The sequence below is a fragment of the Aspergillus stella-maris genome, assembly GCF_047715825.1.
Source record: "Aspergillus stella-maris strain CBS 113639 unplaced genomic scaffold BDV14scaffold_23, whole genome shotgun sequence".
In the NCBI taxonomy this organism is placed as follows: Eukaryota; Fungi; Ascomycota; class Eurotiomycetes; order Eurotiales; family Aspergillaceae; genus Aspergillus; species Aspergillus stella-maris.
The window spans coordinates 76,923-92,992 of NW_027396817.1; the positions used below are offsets into that span (position 1 = coordinate 76,923).

The 16,070-nt window shown below is 50.5% G+C and overlaps 8 protein-coding genes across 8 annotated transcripts; 3 read left to right on the top strand and 5 right to left on the bottom strand.

Annotated features, from left to right (window-relative positions):
* Positions 1–151: 151 nt before the first annotated feature.
* Positions 152–1,285, bottom strand: BDV14DRAFT_50981 (uncharacterized protein). Its single transcript, XM_073776933.1, has 2 exons — positions 902–1,285; positions 152–835 (listed from the first exon to the last, which is right to left on the bottom strand). The coding sequence occupies exons 1-2, from the start codon at positions 1,064–1,066 to the stop codon at positions 455–457; spliced, it is 546 nt and encodes a 181-aa protein (XP_073628713.1). The 5' UTR covers positions 1,067–1,285; the 3' UTR covers positions 152–454.
* On the bottom strand, positions 1,286–2,726 carry BDV14DRAFT_208521 (Zn(II)2Cys6 transcription factor; the record flags this gene model as incomplete). Its single annotated transcript, XM_073775422.1, has 2 exons — positions 1,286–2,611; positions 2,658–2,726. 2 exons carry the CDS (start codon positions 2,724–2,726, stop codon positions 1,505–1,507), a joined length of 1,176 nt encoding a protein of 391 aa, XP_073628714.1. The 3' UTR covers positions 1,286–1,504.
* A 251-nt stretch (positions 2,727–2,977) lies between these two features.
* On the bottom strand, positions 2,978–4,231 carry BDV14DRAFT_50983 (intradiol ring-cleavage dioxygenase). Its single transcript, XM_073776934.1, has one exon. The coding sequence runs from the start codon at positions 4,103–4,105 to the stop codon at positions 3,017–3,019; it is 1,089 nt and encodes a 362-aa protein (XP_073628715.1). The 5' UTR covers positions 4,106–4,231; the 3' UTR covers positions 2,978–3,016.
* A 907-nt stretch (positions 4,232–5,138) lies between these two features.
* Positions 5,139–6,702, bottom strand: BDV14DRAFT_199525 (aldehyde dehydrogenase family protein; the record flags this gene model as incomplete). The annotated part of the gene is made up of 3 exons (XM_073773283.1): positions 5,139–5,715; positions 5,775–6,247; positions 6,298–6,702. The coding sequence occupies 3 exons, from the start codon at positions 6,700–6,702 to the stop codon at positions 5,139–5,141; spliced, it is 1,455 nt and encodes a 484-aa protein (XP_073628716.1).
* Positions 6,703–6,965: 263 nt separating this feature from the next.
* Positions 6,966–9,035, top strand: BDV14DRAFT_50998 (glutamine synthetase family protein). The gene is made up of 5 exons (XM_073776935.1): positions 6,966–7,688; positions 7,756–8,015; positions 8,071–8,123; positions 8,177–8,857; positions 8,914–9,035. The coding sequence occupies exons 1-5, from the start codon at positions 7,229–7,231 to the stop codon at positions 8,942–8,944; spliced, it is 1,485 nt and encodes a 494-aa protein (XP_073628717.1). The 5' UTR covers positions 6,966–7,228; the 3' UTR covers positions 8,945–9,035.
* A 584-nt stretch (positions 9,036–9,619) lies between these two features.
* Positions 9,620–10,565, top strand: BDV14DRAFT_189325 (oxidoreductase, short-chain dehydrogenase/reductase family; the record flags this gene model as incomplete). The annotated part of the gene is made up of 3 exons (XM_073771179.1): positions 9,620–9,669; positions 9,735–10,277; positions 10,325–10,565. The coding sequence occupies 3 exons, from the start codon at positions 9,620–9,622 to the stop codon at positions 10,563–10,565; spliced, it is 834 nt and encodes a 277-aa protein (XP_073628718.1).
* A 28-nt stretch (positions 10,566–10,593) lies between these two features.
* On the bottom strand, positions 10,594–13,888 carry BDV14DRAFT_199528 (transcription factor domain-containing protein; the record flags this gene model as incomplete). Its single annotated transcript, XM_073773284.1, has 6 exons — positions 10,594–11,409; positions 11,455–12,141; positions 12,525–12,922; positions 12,994–13,477; positions 13,534–13,650; positions 13,718–13,888. 6 exons carry the CDS (start codon positions 13,886–13,888, stop codon positions 10,594–10,596), a joined length of 2,673 nt encoding a protein of 890 aa, XP_073628719.1.
* Positions 13,889–14,345: 457 nt separating this feature from the next.
* On the top strand, positions 14,346–16,017 carry BDV14DRAFT_199529 (putative choline transport protein Ctr; the record flags this gene model as incomplete). The annotated part of the gene is made up of 4 exons (XM_073773285.1): positions 14,346–14,403; positions 14,470–14,869; positions 14,927–15,824; positions 15,877–16,017. 4 exons carry the CDS (start codon positions 14,346–14,348, stop codon positions 16,015–16,017), a joined length of 1,497 nt encoding a protein of 498 aa, XP_073628720.1.
* Positions 16,018–16,070: the final 53 nt, after the last annotated feature.

Here is a 16,070-nt window from a genome sequence, read left to right on the forward strand (position 1 = left end):
AGACCCTCCTATTCTATAAATCGCGCCCAAAACTAAAGAAGCCGCTACTAACGAAGGTGATTACTTTTTCCAGTTCATCGACCCAGCCATTGTTCTTTCTCAATGTGAGCTCATGTGGTGATCGCACCTTCCCTGTATGAAGATCGTTCCTTCCTTGATTGATTTTACATCAGAATGGCAGGAAAGACCGCAATGCGGCTTGAAGCGCCCCTTCCCTTCCGAAATCCTACTAGAAGATAAGCTAAGTCATTAGTATTATATTATTGCCTTCATGATCCGTCTTTACTATGTGGTTCTAGCATTTCAACGTCCAATCGTCTAGATCAAGTCGAATATGGCTTTCCAACAGCCTCGAAAGTATCGTAAGAGCTTTGCCGTTCAAACTCCATCATATACATCCCATGCTCACATCCGTTGCATCCGTTATCATCATTGCTGCACTCTCCAGGGACCACTAAACAAAGGTCTCCGGCTTCGCTGCGGCTCCAGGAAGGGTTCCATGTCGCTTATAGTACCGTCGCTCCCGGATACAGATGAATGAGAGAAATCCGGCTAGCGGACTGTGATTTTGAGCGTCAGAAATGAAACTAAACAAGTGAAAAAGAAGGACATACCAAAGAACAAATGCCAGAATAATAACAAACGCGCCCAATGCCTGACTACTCGTACTGTGCGAGCCCCTAGTTCCCATTATCGTGATGACGAAAAGAGCGAACCAAAAGACGGTATCGATGATGTTCAGGGTAATGTTTATTTTCGTGTTCGCCCATTTCTTTAACCGGTTCATGTGTGCTGTGAGCATCTGGTAGGCCATGAAGACGCCGGATTTGAGGCACTAAGGAACGGTCATTATTAGCTCTCAAGGTCTTGACAGTCAACTGGAAACAAGAATAATACATACCACCGCGATGCCCCACGTATTTACTCTCCCGGATGGAGTTCCTTTGTCAGCGATGCGAGCGATGGCTAGGATGAAAGTGACCAAGACCAGGCAGCCGATAATGAGATGTAGTCGGAACTTTGTGCGGGGTATTTGCTCGACGGGAATGTTGAGTCTCTGAAACATGCTGGGTAGTTGGAATATGATGGGGGATGTTACTGAAAGAGACAGTTGGGATGTAGTTATATCGTAGTGGAGGAAGTCTGTGGAAGATGTAGTATGAGAAGTCGCAAAGCTTGTCGACGCCAGAGGTGTATTTATGCGAAAGGTAAAAAGAGGTTATGAAGCTGCCTGTTCGAACATTGGATGCACTTCAGGACGAAAATAGATTTATTTGTTGTGATTGAAGGTTGAAGCATTGCGAACCCGAACCCGAAGTACATCCAGCTGTCGTACCCTTATCCCAATTAGGAAATGGGTACGGTTGCCGGGATCAGTCCTGACAAGGAGTGCCATTTGCTAGGCAACAGCTTAAGGTGCTTAGTCTTTCTCCACTGGTATTTCCCTTCAAAATAAGGCTGATTGACTTTTTGATTGACTGGGGCAGTGCTACGCGGACTCGCCTTACCCCTCTCCAAAAACCTCAGTGATAGGCCACCCGATATAGCTCTTCCACCTCTCGTCCAATAAACCAATAATATCCTCCAAGACTGACCGGCCCCAATGTTGCAGGAAACAATTGCCCTTAGCTGAATGGAGAAAGCCGGCGTAGTGAGCATGGACCACCAATGCAAAGGGTTCTTTCGCTTGCAGGTATCGCAGATACTCTGGTGTCGCTCTGATCGCCCAGCCAGCGGCCAAGGTCATGGAATTTGGCTGGGTAAATGCATGTCCAGCCAGATCTCTCATTACTTCTATGACGTGGCTGTAGGTAGCAGCGTCATGGTTCCCATGCTGCAGGAATTCCGCGTTTAATTGGTCAAGGTGATCGAAAGAGGCCTTGATGTAGTCAGGGACAGCCAGTGATGGATCGCCCGGGCTAAAGAGGGGACCAAAATTGCTTTGGCGGAGGACGGTATACGCTTGATTCGTAATCTCATGTACCCCGCGACATAAAACAAAGACATTATTCAGGGCTTCCAGCGACGGCTTATCCGTGTCGGAGATCTCGGTATCCGCGAGCGCAGACCCAAACGCGTACGCCACAACCAGGGCTGAAAGACCCATCATAGATCTGGCGTTTGCATCGGTGACCCTTCCCAGTCCCTCTCGTAGAAACTGCAATGCCTCCCCCTTGTGCGCGGTGGCAGTCTCAAGCCACAGAGCCTGATCCGACTGCTCCGACAGTGCCAGATGCAGTGCCGACACAGCGAGAATACCGTGCATTAGCGGTGGAGATACCAATGCCTCTTCAACAAGGTAAATTTGCCAGACAATCCTGGTCTCGGTGTCGCGCGAAAAGAATTGGCATGTCTCGTGCTGCCAGTTCACCAAGAGCCGCAACTGGGTCATGTCAAGCGACACACTCAACGCACCCGGCCCTGATCTCTCGAGAATGCGAAACGGCGCCTGCCGAGGTGATTCACCTTCATCGAAAGTTCTTCGTTCCCTTCGTCTTCGGCTTGGTCGAGGGGGAGCCTCCTCAGCCCAGATGTACGAGGCATCGGTAACATACTCACATTCCTCCTCTCGCTGCTGACAGTTGGAGCAGACTGGCCGTGCTTCGTCGCACTAAAATCATCAGCTTATGCTCACCTTAAAAATCAGGCTAGAGTACCTTTACTCGACGCTGTTTGCATGCTTTGCAGCCATGTCTTGACTTGCGGTGGGTGCGACGAATGGGCATTGTTGTCAAGGCTCTGACATCGCGCGTCGTATTCGTATGTTGTAGAGGCGAGCAAGTTGCCACTGAGGGCTGGTGGATTTGCAATGCTTACATTTGACAAGGCGATCTAGGCAGCCTTGAATTTGTTGAGTGATGAAGTCAAGACCTTGATGCCAAGACAGGGTACTTTTTCCTGTTTGGAACTACGGTACGAGTACGAGAAAAATCTGTTTCAACAACAATTAGCCAATCCTTGTAGATACATTTGTAATAATAGAGTCACACAGTCTCTTTCACGAAAAAAGTCCGCTTCATGATGCGACAGTCTGGGGAAGACCGCCGTTAATGGCGCGAGGGTTACCGTCGGTGGTCCCTTCGACTGCGATTGCTCCATGATCAGTGTACACGTTGGTATAGTATGGGTAATGAACAGCAGAAAGATTGACAGCGACAGAAATCCAAGCAAACAGTCCATGTTCAATCTTGTCGCCAAGCCAAGCATAATTCAGCATCGGGTCAGAATTGCCAAACTCCGTTTCCTGCCCAACAACGCGGTCGACTGAGTTGAGAGTGATGGGGATATCGTTAGTGTTGTACGGATAAGTCGACTCAACCTGCTCAATCAAATCCTGGTCCAAGAAGATTTGCGAAATATGCGTCACTTTCCCACCGGCCAGAGTTTTGTTCGGCAGCAGTTCGGCCCCGAAGTGAGCGATGATGTGATAATGCGTGGTACGGCTGTCATAGTGACCAGGGAAGATAGTCTCATAAGTGAGGACACCATCATCATCAGTCTGCTGGACTCCACGAAGAAATGTTCGATATCGATTGGCGATATCAGCTGAGTTACCATTGCCGTCGGCGACGATACCCGCGTACACACCGGTGGCATTGGCACCCCAGAGCTCTGCCCATATATTTGGGATGGGCTCACAGGTCTCGACATCAATATACTGCTGTTCGAGGATGACCGGAACACCGTGTTGGTCTTCCCGGATGTTAGAGCGCACCCGCTCACCAGGGATCCAGTACGGGCCGGTTTCCCCTTCGGCAGTGGGACCCATCAAACAAGCTCTGTTCGAGTCTTTGAAGATCTCGTCAACAGGCATACCCGGAGTCACAGCTGTTGCTGCCTGATGTGAGGTGTTTAAAATGGCATCCGTATCACGCCTAGTGAGCTGACGACGATGAAGCTCAACCATTGCTCTGCGGCGCACTTCAGCACGAGCATGATGACCCCTAGCTTTGAGCTCGGTGGCGCACCTTGCCAGGCCATGACCAAGGTCCCGTTTATACGCCCTGACCGGTGCCGGGTCGCGCTTTTCGTGGTGGCCGGGGTGGGCTAATGCGAGGATGGCGCCCCCGAGGACGGTGAGATTGAGCGCGGCCTTAAGATGCATGGTTCAGAAGGAATTTATCGATGATTGAGATGATTGCTTGAGGGGTTTCTGACTGTTCTTTCTACCGAGCACAACAGGGCTCTTTATAACTATTGAGAGACGGGGACACAGTCGTTACAATGCTGGTACTGGGTAAATGTTTATACATCGACGCTGATCAGTCCCAAAAGCAGTCCATGTTCCTTGACAGAAGAAGTGTAATGATCGCCATGCATCACAACAAACCCGCTATACATAACATCGGCGTGCCGAATGAAGACCAGAGCCTGCACCGCCGAGCTCCACTGTGTATACAACCCACAACGCCAAGGCAATATCTCCCACAAACCCCCACGATCCACTGTGGGAGAGAGATGTGTACTTTCTCGCGTAACGAATAGGAAGGGCGAGATTGCCCATCACAGCGGACCTGCGCTGATCATCACCCTTGGCGCCAAGTATAGAAGTGGGAGGCTGGAGGGGAGCATAAACAAACCCGCAACGAGGTTCTCGGATTAGCAATCAGATGAGCTTTTGAAGACCCATCTTGCACAGCCTGGAGTATCTGGGCCAGCTCGGCCGGCAGCCGGAGGTCTCGATGCAGCCGAATCGGGACGATCTCGGGACCTTCAGGTTGGTAATTGGAACCCGCAGAGTGTTTGTATGAGTAGGGCTCGGTGTTCGGCAGATCACGGAAAGTCCATTATTGAGATACATACTTCTAGGCTGGTATATGCGAGCTTGTGTGGAGGCGCAGGACTGCTGCCTAGAAGGACAGATCTACGTCGGGCCCAGAATGGTCTCGGAAATGGTAGAGGGGGAGTCTTTCTCTACACTGCAGTCTATGCCAAAAACTGCCGATTCAAGAGATAGTTCATTGGGGGCTACGAAGTGGGTACACGACGTAATTTTCTGATATGATCAGGCGTCTAGGAATTCGCTATCTTCATTGATTGACCTCGACGTTGATTAAATGCCCAAAGGGCACGCCCGATTCTGGCTGTCATCAAGACCACTGGCTCCGCTAAGCCAAAGTAACCTCCGCACTGCATATCTATGCCTGTTTCTCCCTGATATGGTAGCTTTTTGGCTTCACGAAGGGATCGAAAGCGCGGGGCCCAAGGGTAAAGCCCATGCCGGAGTTCTTCCAGCCGGTCCACGCAAGGTCCTGCAAGGCCATCTTAGCGATATTCAAGTGATTCGGGGATAGGTTACTCACAGGATTAGGATAATCGCAGCGGTTAATAAACACAGTTCCCGCTTCCAGCACCTTCAGGAGCTTCTCGCCTGCCTCTAGGTCCTTCGTCCACACGCTCGCCGTAAGTCCATAGTCACTATCGTTCATCAACTTCACAGCCTCCTCGTCCGATGAAACTTTCATGATGGGAAGGACTGGTCCAAAAGTCTCCTCTTGCATCACAATCATATCGTGGTTGACGTTGGTTAGGATTGTTGGAACGACGTAGTTGCCGTCTGCTGGAGGACTGGAGAAGGAAGGGTTGGCCGGGGTAGCATTAATAGCCCCTTTGCTCAGGGCGTCCTGAATCTGGGCGTTGACATTCTTCTGTGCAGCGCGTGAGATGACTGGGCCAACATTGGTCAAGTGCTCGACCGGGTTCCCAAGTTTATATCTATTGTTGTTTCTGTGAGCATTCGTTTCCCACGGAAGTCAGTTGAGATCGACACTCACGTTGCAAGCTCCGTCTGAATTTCAGCAAGCAGAGCATCATAGATATTGGCATGAACATAGACCCTCTCAATAGCACAACAGCTCTGACCAGCATTGAAGACAGCTCCATCAACCATTTGCTCAGCAACATACTGCAAATCCGCGTCTGGTCGAACATACGCAGGATCGTTCCCACCAAGCTCAAGGTTCACGGGCAGGAAGCGACCAGCTGTACTCTCGCGCAGTGCTCTGCCACCTTGCGTTGACCCGGTAAACGTCACGAACTTGATGTCGGGGATTTGGACGATTTCCCGCATTGTACTGTGATTTCCGACGTGGATTGCTTGCAGCGCATTATTGGGAAGACCTGCCTCTGTAAATATTTCGACGAGCCGGTCTGCAACGAGGGGCGTCTGGGGCGAGGGTTTGAGGACGACCGAGTTTCCTGCCAGGAGGGCAGGAATGAGGGAGTTCACAATGACGAGATATGGGAACTAATTTCGATTAGCGCACTTGTTCTCTAGCTGGAAGTTTGAAAACATACATTCCAAGCAAAGATAATCAGCGTAGGACCAAGCGGCTCCTTCTCGATCCACCGGCGAAACCCTGCTTCGGGCTGTCCAGGAAGAGGTTGCAGCGCATCCTCAGCGATACTCAGCAAGTATATCGCTCGCTTCTGCATAGTCTCAACCTCTTTCACACCGTAAGCAATCGGTCGACCCATCTGCAGAGTAAGCTCTTCCCCCAGCTGCTCCTTGCGCTGTTGAATCAGGTCAAGTGCACGAGCCACAATCGTCTTCCGTTCGAAAAACGGTGTTGCCCGCCATGATGAAAAGGCCTTGGTGGAGCTGCTGAGAATGTTCTTGGCCTGCTCAAGTGTGGTTTCGTCTCGTTCAAGGACGATCTTGTTGGTGGAAGGGGAAACAGTTTGAATCTTTGTGGCCGCCATAATGCTCGTTGTTGGGGATATGGAACGGTGAACTGACGCAATACTCCAAGTGTAGGAGATAAGAAGAGTACACGCTTATCAGGATTGGCACCTAGTCGACCTAGACTCACATTTCGGACTATATAAGCTGCTGCATCCGATGGAGGTAGCTGTTGTGAGACCCAAAGGCGCAGCCACTCAGAATCAGGACCGCGCTGGGTGGAGACGGGTATCGTTGATCCTGGCGTATCAAAGATGACTTGAAAGGTGCTATTGTCCAATTAGATCAAAGACCGCTTGAGCTATCAGAGCTGCCGCGATAGCTCTGGGGTACGTTGCTGCAGCGTGATGTCCGAGTCCGTATACATCGTTTTTATCACGAGCTCTGTCTCACACCCGCGACACTGAAAACAGATTGCGTAGTCTTCAGTATCAATATCTGCGTTCACTTGATTGAATTCAACCCCAGCCTACCACTTGCTGAGACACCTTGTTACCTCGAGAGCTGAGATACTCACAAAACTCCCTCTCCTCACACACCAAGAACATGGGGTCACTTGGAAACATTGCCCATCAGGGCGATGACCTCAACATCCAACCCACGATTGAGAATATCGCAGAGTTTCTCAAGAATGTCGTTTTAGTCCAAGTGGCTGGAGTCGACGGCGACGGCCAATTCCGCGGCAAGATCATCTCAAAAGAGAAATTCTTGTCCGTCGTGGAGTCTGGCTTCGGAATGAGCTCTGCACTTTTTGGATGGGATATGCACGATGAGCTGTTCGACGAGAGCACCAGCACAAATGAGACATCGTCGAATGTGGGGTATGCAGACTTTACGGCTATTCCAGACTTAAGCTCGATGAGGCGGTTGCCATGGGCTGATAACATACCGTTTTTTCTGCTTCGGTTTGTTGAGAATGGGAAGCCGGTTTCTGCGTGTGGACGGAGTATGATTCATAGGTTGACAGGTGATATGGCAGCTCAGGGCTTCAAAGCTCTGGCCGGAGGTGAGCGCATACAATCTGCGAGTTGGAAGGAATTGAAAACAGGCTCATATATCTAACCATCGAACAGTTGAACTCGAGTTCCTCAACTACCAAACCCCATCCGAAGAAGGGTATCAAGATGCCGATTCGCGACGGAACCTAGCCGCTTTCCTACGCAACAATCCTCCATCGGCGCTGCGACCTTTGACGGATGGCATGTTCGGATACAGCATAACGCGGCCGCTCGTAACGAAGGACTTTTTTCTCGACGTGATCAATTCGAGTATTGGCTTCGGCTGCCAGCTTGAGAGCTGGCATACGGAGTCTGGACCTGGAGTGTTTGAGGGGGTATGTCTTTCGCAGTGAGGAGGAACAGAGTGTTATGTGGCTAATACGCTCCCAGGCCCTGCAAGTATGCGACTTTGCGCAGATGGCGGACAGGGTATCGCTGTTCAAGTACGTCAAGAGTCAACTACGCACTGTTTGCACAGAACTAATCATAAGCTCAGGCTATTAGTCCGCTCCCTCGGAACCTCACACGGCATCACCCCCTGCTTCATGGCGAAGCCTGTCAGCGGCCTTCCAGGAAACTCAGGACACATCCACCTCTCCCTAACCGATACCTCCGGATCGAATATGTTTGCCCGCGAGGATCCAGATCCAAACGCACCCTGGCCAGACGTTGCGCATCTCTCCGACACAGGCCGACACTTCCTAGCCGGCCTTCTCGACGCCCTACCGGACCTAATGCCACTCCTCGCACCAACAATCAACTCATACAAGAGACTAGTAGAGAACTACTGGGCCCCTGTGCATCTATCCTGGGGATTCGAAGACCGACTCTCCTCAATTCGGCTCATCGCATCGCCAACCTGCAAGCCCAGCGCCACACGATTCGAGATCCGTATCCCCGGTGCTGATCTGCACCCGCACTACGCACTCCATGCTCTCGTTGCAGCGGGGTTGCACGGTGTGCAGAAGAATCTGGAGCTTACTTTGCCCCCATCGTCAGCGCGTACACCGGATGACCCGCCACTAGAACGTCTTCCCAATACCCTTGAGGAAGCAGTGAGGCGTTTCAGTGCGCCTGGTAGTAAGGCGCGGGAGATATTTGACGACAAGTTTGTGGACTTTGTCACTTCATCCAAGGCGCATGAGTTGCGGCTTCATCGCGAGGCTGTTACGGACTGGTAAGTTTCTTGATTTTGTGACCATGTTTGTGTACTCTGTTGACCTTTTGCGGTAGGGAGTTCAAGCGGTATATTGAGATTGTTTGAGGGATTGGGAGGGGAACCATCGCGATGCCCCCAATATAGCTAGGCAGGTGTGCATGGACTTTATTTAGTAGCTAAGCTATATATACCGAAGGGAATGAAATAATAAATCGGCAGAAATTATGCTCCAATTGCAGTGTAAATTAAGATGTCAGTCATCCTCCAGGACGCTCAATAGTATCAGGACAGGCCCCGAGTACCCTTGGCCGTTGATCCTGATAGCTGGCTACATCATAATGATGGATGATAATTTAATTGCGTCTGGTTAGTCTTTACAGAGTACCGAGAGTAGTAGGCCGCGGTTCATGGACGGGGAGTCTCCTGTTTCAACAACACAAAGCCCCAGTCCTCTCAAGGAGTGTACATAAAACAAGGTGTCAGCAAAGTATAGCCGCGGCGCCAGGAGGTCGAATATGATTGAGATGGAAGCATGGGTCTACCGGGTGGAGGACGACCAAAGCAACCAATGATAGTGAATTCCGCGGTCCACCACAGCACAAGTGAGCGATCGGCTGGCGATATGTCAGTGCTCCAGAATGGAGATAGCTCATGTAATCATAGCTTTACATGATGCGGGGGGCCATTAAAAGGTCAAGCAGCAGTGCATTCAATCCAAGAGCTCGCCACAACGAACATTGAATCTATCAAACGAAGTACGTCCCAGTCACGACAATCAGAATGCCGGGAAGACTCGAGAACAAGAACGCAATCATCACCGGGGCGGCCGGGTAGGTATCGGCCTTGTAATAGTCTTTGGGTAACTATAAGCTAACCAGTGGCTCTGTTTCTCTAGTGGAATCGGGCTTGAAACTGCCATCCTCTTCCTGCGCGAGGGAGCCTCGGTGCTCATGACCGACGTCAACGCCGCCGCACTCGATAAAGCCATTGCCAAGGCAAAAGAGGTCGTGTCCGACAGACAAGGAAAGGTTGAAACAAAAGTGGTCGATGTCTCCAACGAAGCGCAGATTGAAGAAGCCGTCGCGCACATCGATGCATGGGGCGGCGTGGACGTGATGTTTAACAACGCAGGGATCCAACACCTCAAAGACGGCGATTCTGAAGACTGCAATAACGCAATTTGGGACTTGACAATGAATATCAACGTCAAGGGTGTATGGTACGGATGCAAACATGCCGTGCGCAGCTTGCGGAAACACAACAAGAAGACAGGAAGCATCATCAACACCGCGAGTATGGTGGCAATTGTTGGTTCGGCAACGCCTCAGGTCCCCTATACAGCTAGCAAGGGAGCAGTCCTCGCCTTGACTCGCGAACTTGCCATTGTGCATGCCCGCGAGGGCTTCCGTTTCAACTCTCTGTGCCCCGGGCCACTAAAGTAAGTTGACTGCTCTCCAAAAACAGCACCTTTCTAACAGAACCTAGCACCCCTATGCTCCAAGACTTCCTTGGTGACGATAAAGAGAAGCGATTCAGACGCGAGGTTCACTTCCCATCCGGCCGATTCGGAGAAGCCATTGAGCAGGCACAGGCAGCTCTGTTCTTGGCTAGTGACGAGAGCAGCTTCGTGAATGCGACAGACTTCGTGGTAGACGGCGGTATGACCAAGGCGTATGTTACCCCTGAGGGCCCGGCGACAGTACCACCCAAGAATTTGGGTCAGTGAACATGGGATGAAGTGGACATTATGTACCTTAAGCAAATGAAATCCAAAGCTCCGCAGCTTGCATAGCCTTTGATATTTCCCAAGGACCAACCAAATTGTGTAGCCACATGAAATCCAAGATCTCCCGAGTTCTCGTCATATTTCCCAGCCCTATTGCCGTTGCCATATCGTCCAGCCTAGAATGGAGAGATGCCTGCTGGAAGGGACATGTCACGCAGGAGCCCACGACCGCGATCGGCCAACAGAGGCTAGTGTTGATCTGATTTGACGGGTCCAGTTGCTCCAAGTACTGCAATGCTGTATTGAGTGTAGATCTCATTGTGAGCGAGTGAACACTGCAAGGATCTTGGCTTGGTCCCCCCAACGCAGTGAGCAGGTACAGTAGCGTTGCTTGTTGATAGATGCGACCGGCAAGCGCTGTATCACTGCTTACAGTATGTGGCGGCTCCCACTGTGATATTTGCATATGCAGAGTTGAAAATTGAATGACCATGTCCGCAGAAGGGTCAGAAGAGTCCTCAGACAGCCACTGTCTGGCAAGCTCAAGAATGGAGGGCATGAACAACAGAAGCTTCAACCAGCATCCAGATAGATTACCAATGTACCCAGAATCAACAAGTTGGTAGCCCTTGAGCATCAGCTCAGGAGAGAGAATGGTTTGTTGACCAAACTGGGCATCCATTGACACCATGCTAGTCGTCGCAGTGTAAATAAAATACTCGACGAGGAAATCCCGCAAGCTTTCGTATAGGTCGTGATTCAATTGTTCAAGGACCTTCGGTAGTAATGAGCCAGCAGCGAGAAGATGATCAAATATGGCACCGTTTGCATCGCCCTTTGCTGTCTGTTATTGTCAGCAAGGTAAATCTGGGATAGACTTGAAACCAACCTCTGTAAAACACATGATAAGAACACCCACCACTGCGGACAAGGTATCGACATTTTCTTGCCTCATGATACTTCCAATAACATTTCTGATTAACCGCAAGGAAGTATTGTAAAGCATGGTTCCTTCTGCTGTATTTTCCTCTAGGACTATATTTGCTCTATGAGCAGAGCTTTGTGCGAGGATGGTGTTCAGAACCAGGTCGCTGGACATTGCTAGGGGAAGCAGTAGAACAAGAAATGGATTGGACGGTGCAGCACCATTTGCCATGCTATTTGCTGTAGCTTGTATGTAGTGGCCAAACAGGGCAAAACGATTCGGGTCGAGCTGTGGGAACAGCGAAGGTTGTGGTGGGATCTGGCCTAGGGGAGAACGCCTAGTACGGAAGAGTGATGACAGCGCTGACGATCCAGGTAGATGACTCTGTTGAGAACAAACAACTAGTTCTAAAGGCTGTGTGGCCAGCTCGTCGCTGGGCATGCTGGAGTCCGGTTCCGGTGAATCGGGGGAAAGGCCAATGTCGGTTGACGAAGCAGGAGTCTCTCTTGTGGGAAGAACCGGATATTCGGAGGAAGAATAATCATCTAAAGGCAAATTGTTGTATTGAGACACCTCCTCTTGAACAGGAAGCGTCGGTGAATCGCTCTTTGAGGCTCTTCGCGTAGCTCGCGATGGCTCCTCTGTTGGCCACTGACAGGTAAATCCATTGCGAAGACAGCCCGCGCACCGGGGCTTGGTCTCATCACATTTCTTCTTGCGAGTTCTGCAGGTGAAACAGCCTGTCCTGACCCGCAAAAGGGCTCTGGTGACCCGTCGTGTGCTCATGGAGATCCGATCATGGTCGGTTGAAGTGGCAGAAAGAGCGTTGGAGGGGGGGGATCCAATGGATGACTAAGCATGCCAGGACCAGATGAAGGATCTTTCGGTTCCAATGGAGTGTAAGTACTTAATAGTAGGTATCATGTTAAGCTATTGGGCAAGTGGAACCGTAATGGAATGTGAAGGCAATCATGGTAATCTCATGTGCTGCCTATGCTCCAATATATATAATCTCACCACCCTTTCCATGGTACCCACGTATCGACCACAACATCATTCTCATCAGCAACATAATATACATGAAAAGCAGCGGCCGTAATACATGCATGTTGACAGTATATAGCTATCCTCTGACCAGGCCGGAAGTAATCCTGCACCTTCGATTTCTCCCCATTACCATCATTATGAGCAAGCCCAATAATACCATGCTCCTGAGACAGGCGAATCATATTCCAATCAGGATATCCAACAACTTCCCCAAAGCCGGGAACTGCACTAGTCTCGCGCGATAACGCTATTACTCCTGCGTTTGCGAGGGCCTCGTTGCGATCGGCGTAGACACTGCATATATCGGCTAACACGCGCACTGCCTGCTGTGACCGGTCCACGAGCCCGGTGGATACTTGTTGCAAGTCGTTGGCGGGGAAGTTACCTGAGATTATTGGTATGTATTAGCTAAGTTAACCTGATATCACTTAGGAAGGCTAGAGGATCAAGACGTACCTGCATGTAGTTCCAGCGTGCATTGCTCGGGGAGGGTGGCCTTGATTGCCTTGATGGAATGTGCGGTTGGCGTCGCACCTATGGAGAGGACTAGGGGACCACGGTCCGTACTCGCAAGCATTGCCGCCTGACAGACACCATCTAACTCGTCACGCAGAATGGCCTCGGCCGACTGTCTGTCCCGGCAGCCATATGAGTGTCCCGCATGGCAGTAGAACCCATGGAGAGTTATTGACGGGGAACCCTCAACGCGTCTGATTAGAGATGGCAAGGCGTCCGAGTCACTGGGTAGCCCAGCACGCCTAGATCCGACATCAACTTTGATAAATACGTCCCATGATTGTGGACCATGTCCCTTCAGCACAAATTTCTCCAGCAGGTCAACCTGTTCCTCATTGTCAAGCATCAAAAGAATCTTAAGTCGTTGAGATAGTATTGTGAAACGATTGAGTGCAAACTCTGTTATAGGAAGACCATATAGGCACTGCGTATGTTAGAGCTTCGTGATGGAGAACCCAAAAAAACCCCCTAGTTACATACCTCTGTAAGAATCCCTTCTTCAACCAGAGGTAGAGCCCCTTCAATTTCGCGGACAGTAGAAGCAACTATTCCGTTATGTTTGCCGCCATCTAGCATCATCCGAGTCACCTCGAGGCACTAGTACATGGGTGTTAGCGGTCTACCTAGTCTACACGTCGCGTGTTCACTCCCGTTAATGACCAACCTTTAGTGTTTTGACATGAGGTCGAAAGGCAATGCCTAGATCCTTCACATCGACAAGTAGCCTTTGAATGTTATCAACCAATACCGGGAGACTGATAACCAGTGCTGGTGTTGGCAAAGCCGAGACATGTTTGCCTCTATAGGACTGGTGATGTTGGAGTGAGAAGTCCATGGCCGGTGTCGATGAAGGCGCTCAGCTCGACGGATCAGTACCAGATTCAGAAACAGAAGATACCTTATCAGCAGATAAAACCTCCGAAAAGACCCAATTACAGGAACCAAACGTGGAGTGTGGTAATTCTGAGGCATGATATTATAGCGCGGCTAACAACGGGGGGTGCTCCCGCCAATCAGAGTACGGACCGCGCCAGCACCATCAAATACGTAAAGATACCCAGGGCATTTACGGCACAATCAGGCGAGATAACCCCGGATCCATAGAAATGATAACAGACGCCCCAGTGCCTTGTTTCCCCGCATTTTAATCATCTATGGTCGACCTTATCGTAGTAAGCAGTGACTATAAGTAGGATATGGCTCGAAATGGGAAGTTCACAGCTATACCCTGAAGGCGCTGCCATCTCATAATATTTCTCTTCAAATAGCTGGTGCTTAGCATGCCAGGAACCATGGAAAAGGAATCGGAGAAGTGCCCTAGCACGTACGACATGGGCGATGGAAGTGCCGGTCAGTAAATTATGACCCGAATTGCAGATTCAGGAGCTCGATATGTGCTAACGCCCACAATCTTAGAGACAGTCAATGGACAGATGCATCACCTACGAAAGAATTTCTCCCTCTTCTCGATCATTGGAATGGGCTTCTCACTCGCCAACTCGTGGTTCGGAATCGCCACCGCGCTAGACACAGGAATCAAGGCTGGGGGCCCGATACAAGTCGTCTACGGTCTGATTCTCGTGGCCATCGTATGCGGTTCCATTGCAGTCTCTCTTGCGGAGCTCAGTTCAGCCATGCCCAATGCCGGCGGTCAGTATTATTGGACCGGTCGACTGGCAAGTCCAAAATATGCCAGGTTTTTCTCGTACCTCACCGGCTGGATGGCGTGGACGGGGTCAATATTTACCTGCGCTAGTATCGCCCTTGGTGTTGGGAAGCTCGCTATGGGGTGCATCCAACTTGCTCATCCAGATCTGTGAGTGATGGCGAGGTGGTATTTGTTTCGTGTAGCGGTTGCTGATCCTTTTACCAGTGAGATTAAACCATGGATGATCTTCGTCAGTTACCAGGTTATCAACACTTTCTGCGCTTTGTTCAACATGTACAGTCGGACACTGCCGCTAGTCACGCAATGTACATTGGGAATATCGCTCGTCTCTTTCGCGGTGATCTTAATTACTATTCCTGCAAAAGCGCCATCATTCCAGAGTCCGCTGTTCGTCTTCCAGACATATCTTAACGAAACCGGATGGACCAGCAGTGGCATCGCTTTCATCGTCGGCCTCGTCAACTCCAACTGGGCATTCAACGGTATCGACGCCGCGACGCATATGGCCGAGGAGGTTCTAAATCCAGAGCGCATTATCCCCATTGCTCTGGTGTCGACCGTGGCCATTGGATTTATCACAGCCTGGCCATTTAGCGTGGCCATGATGTTCAGCATGCAGAACTTCGACGATGTCGCGAACACGGCCACTGGTGTCCCAATCCTCCAACTATTTTACCAGGTCCTCCAGAACAAAGCCGGCGCTATTGTGCTAACCTCTCTAATTATTCTAACGGGCTGCGGCTGCCTGATTGCTTCGCATACCTGGCAGGCGCGTCTATGCTGGTCCTTCGCTCGCGACAACGGTCTCCCCGGCTCAAAATATTTGACGCGAATTCACTCTTCATTGCGAGTGCCGGTCTGGGGCCACCTTATTAGTAGCGCAATCTGCAGTGTTCTTGGGTGCCTCTACCTGGCCTCCTATACTGCATTCAACAGTATGGTCACTGCGGCTGTCGTCCTCTTGTACGCATCATATAGCAGCCCTGTGATTTGTCTACTAGCGAACGGGCGGTCCAGATTCCAACGGGGACCATTTTGGCTTGGGCCGGTTGGGATGATTTGCAATTTGGTCCTACTCGCTTGGCTTTTATTCTGTACGGTGGTACGTCTGCTTTTTCTCCTGATAGTCGAGACCCTTTCTAATGAGCCGGCAGATGTATGCCTTCCCACCGCAGTATCCGGTAAGCGCAGGAAACATGAACTATGTTTGCATTGTCTATCTCGTCACTTTTACAATCATAATTGCTTGGTGGTTCGTTGATGCGAGAAGAAGTTTCCGTTTGGTGCAGGAATAGGTAGCTGTCGACTAATAGATTTATGAAATAATACGGACATTCTTCAGCGAAAT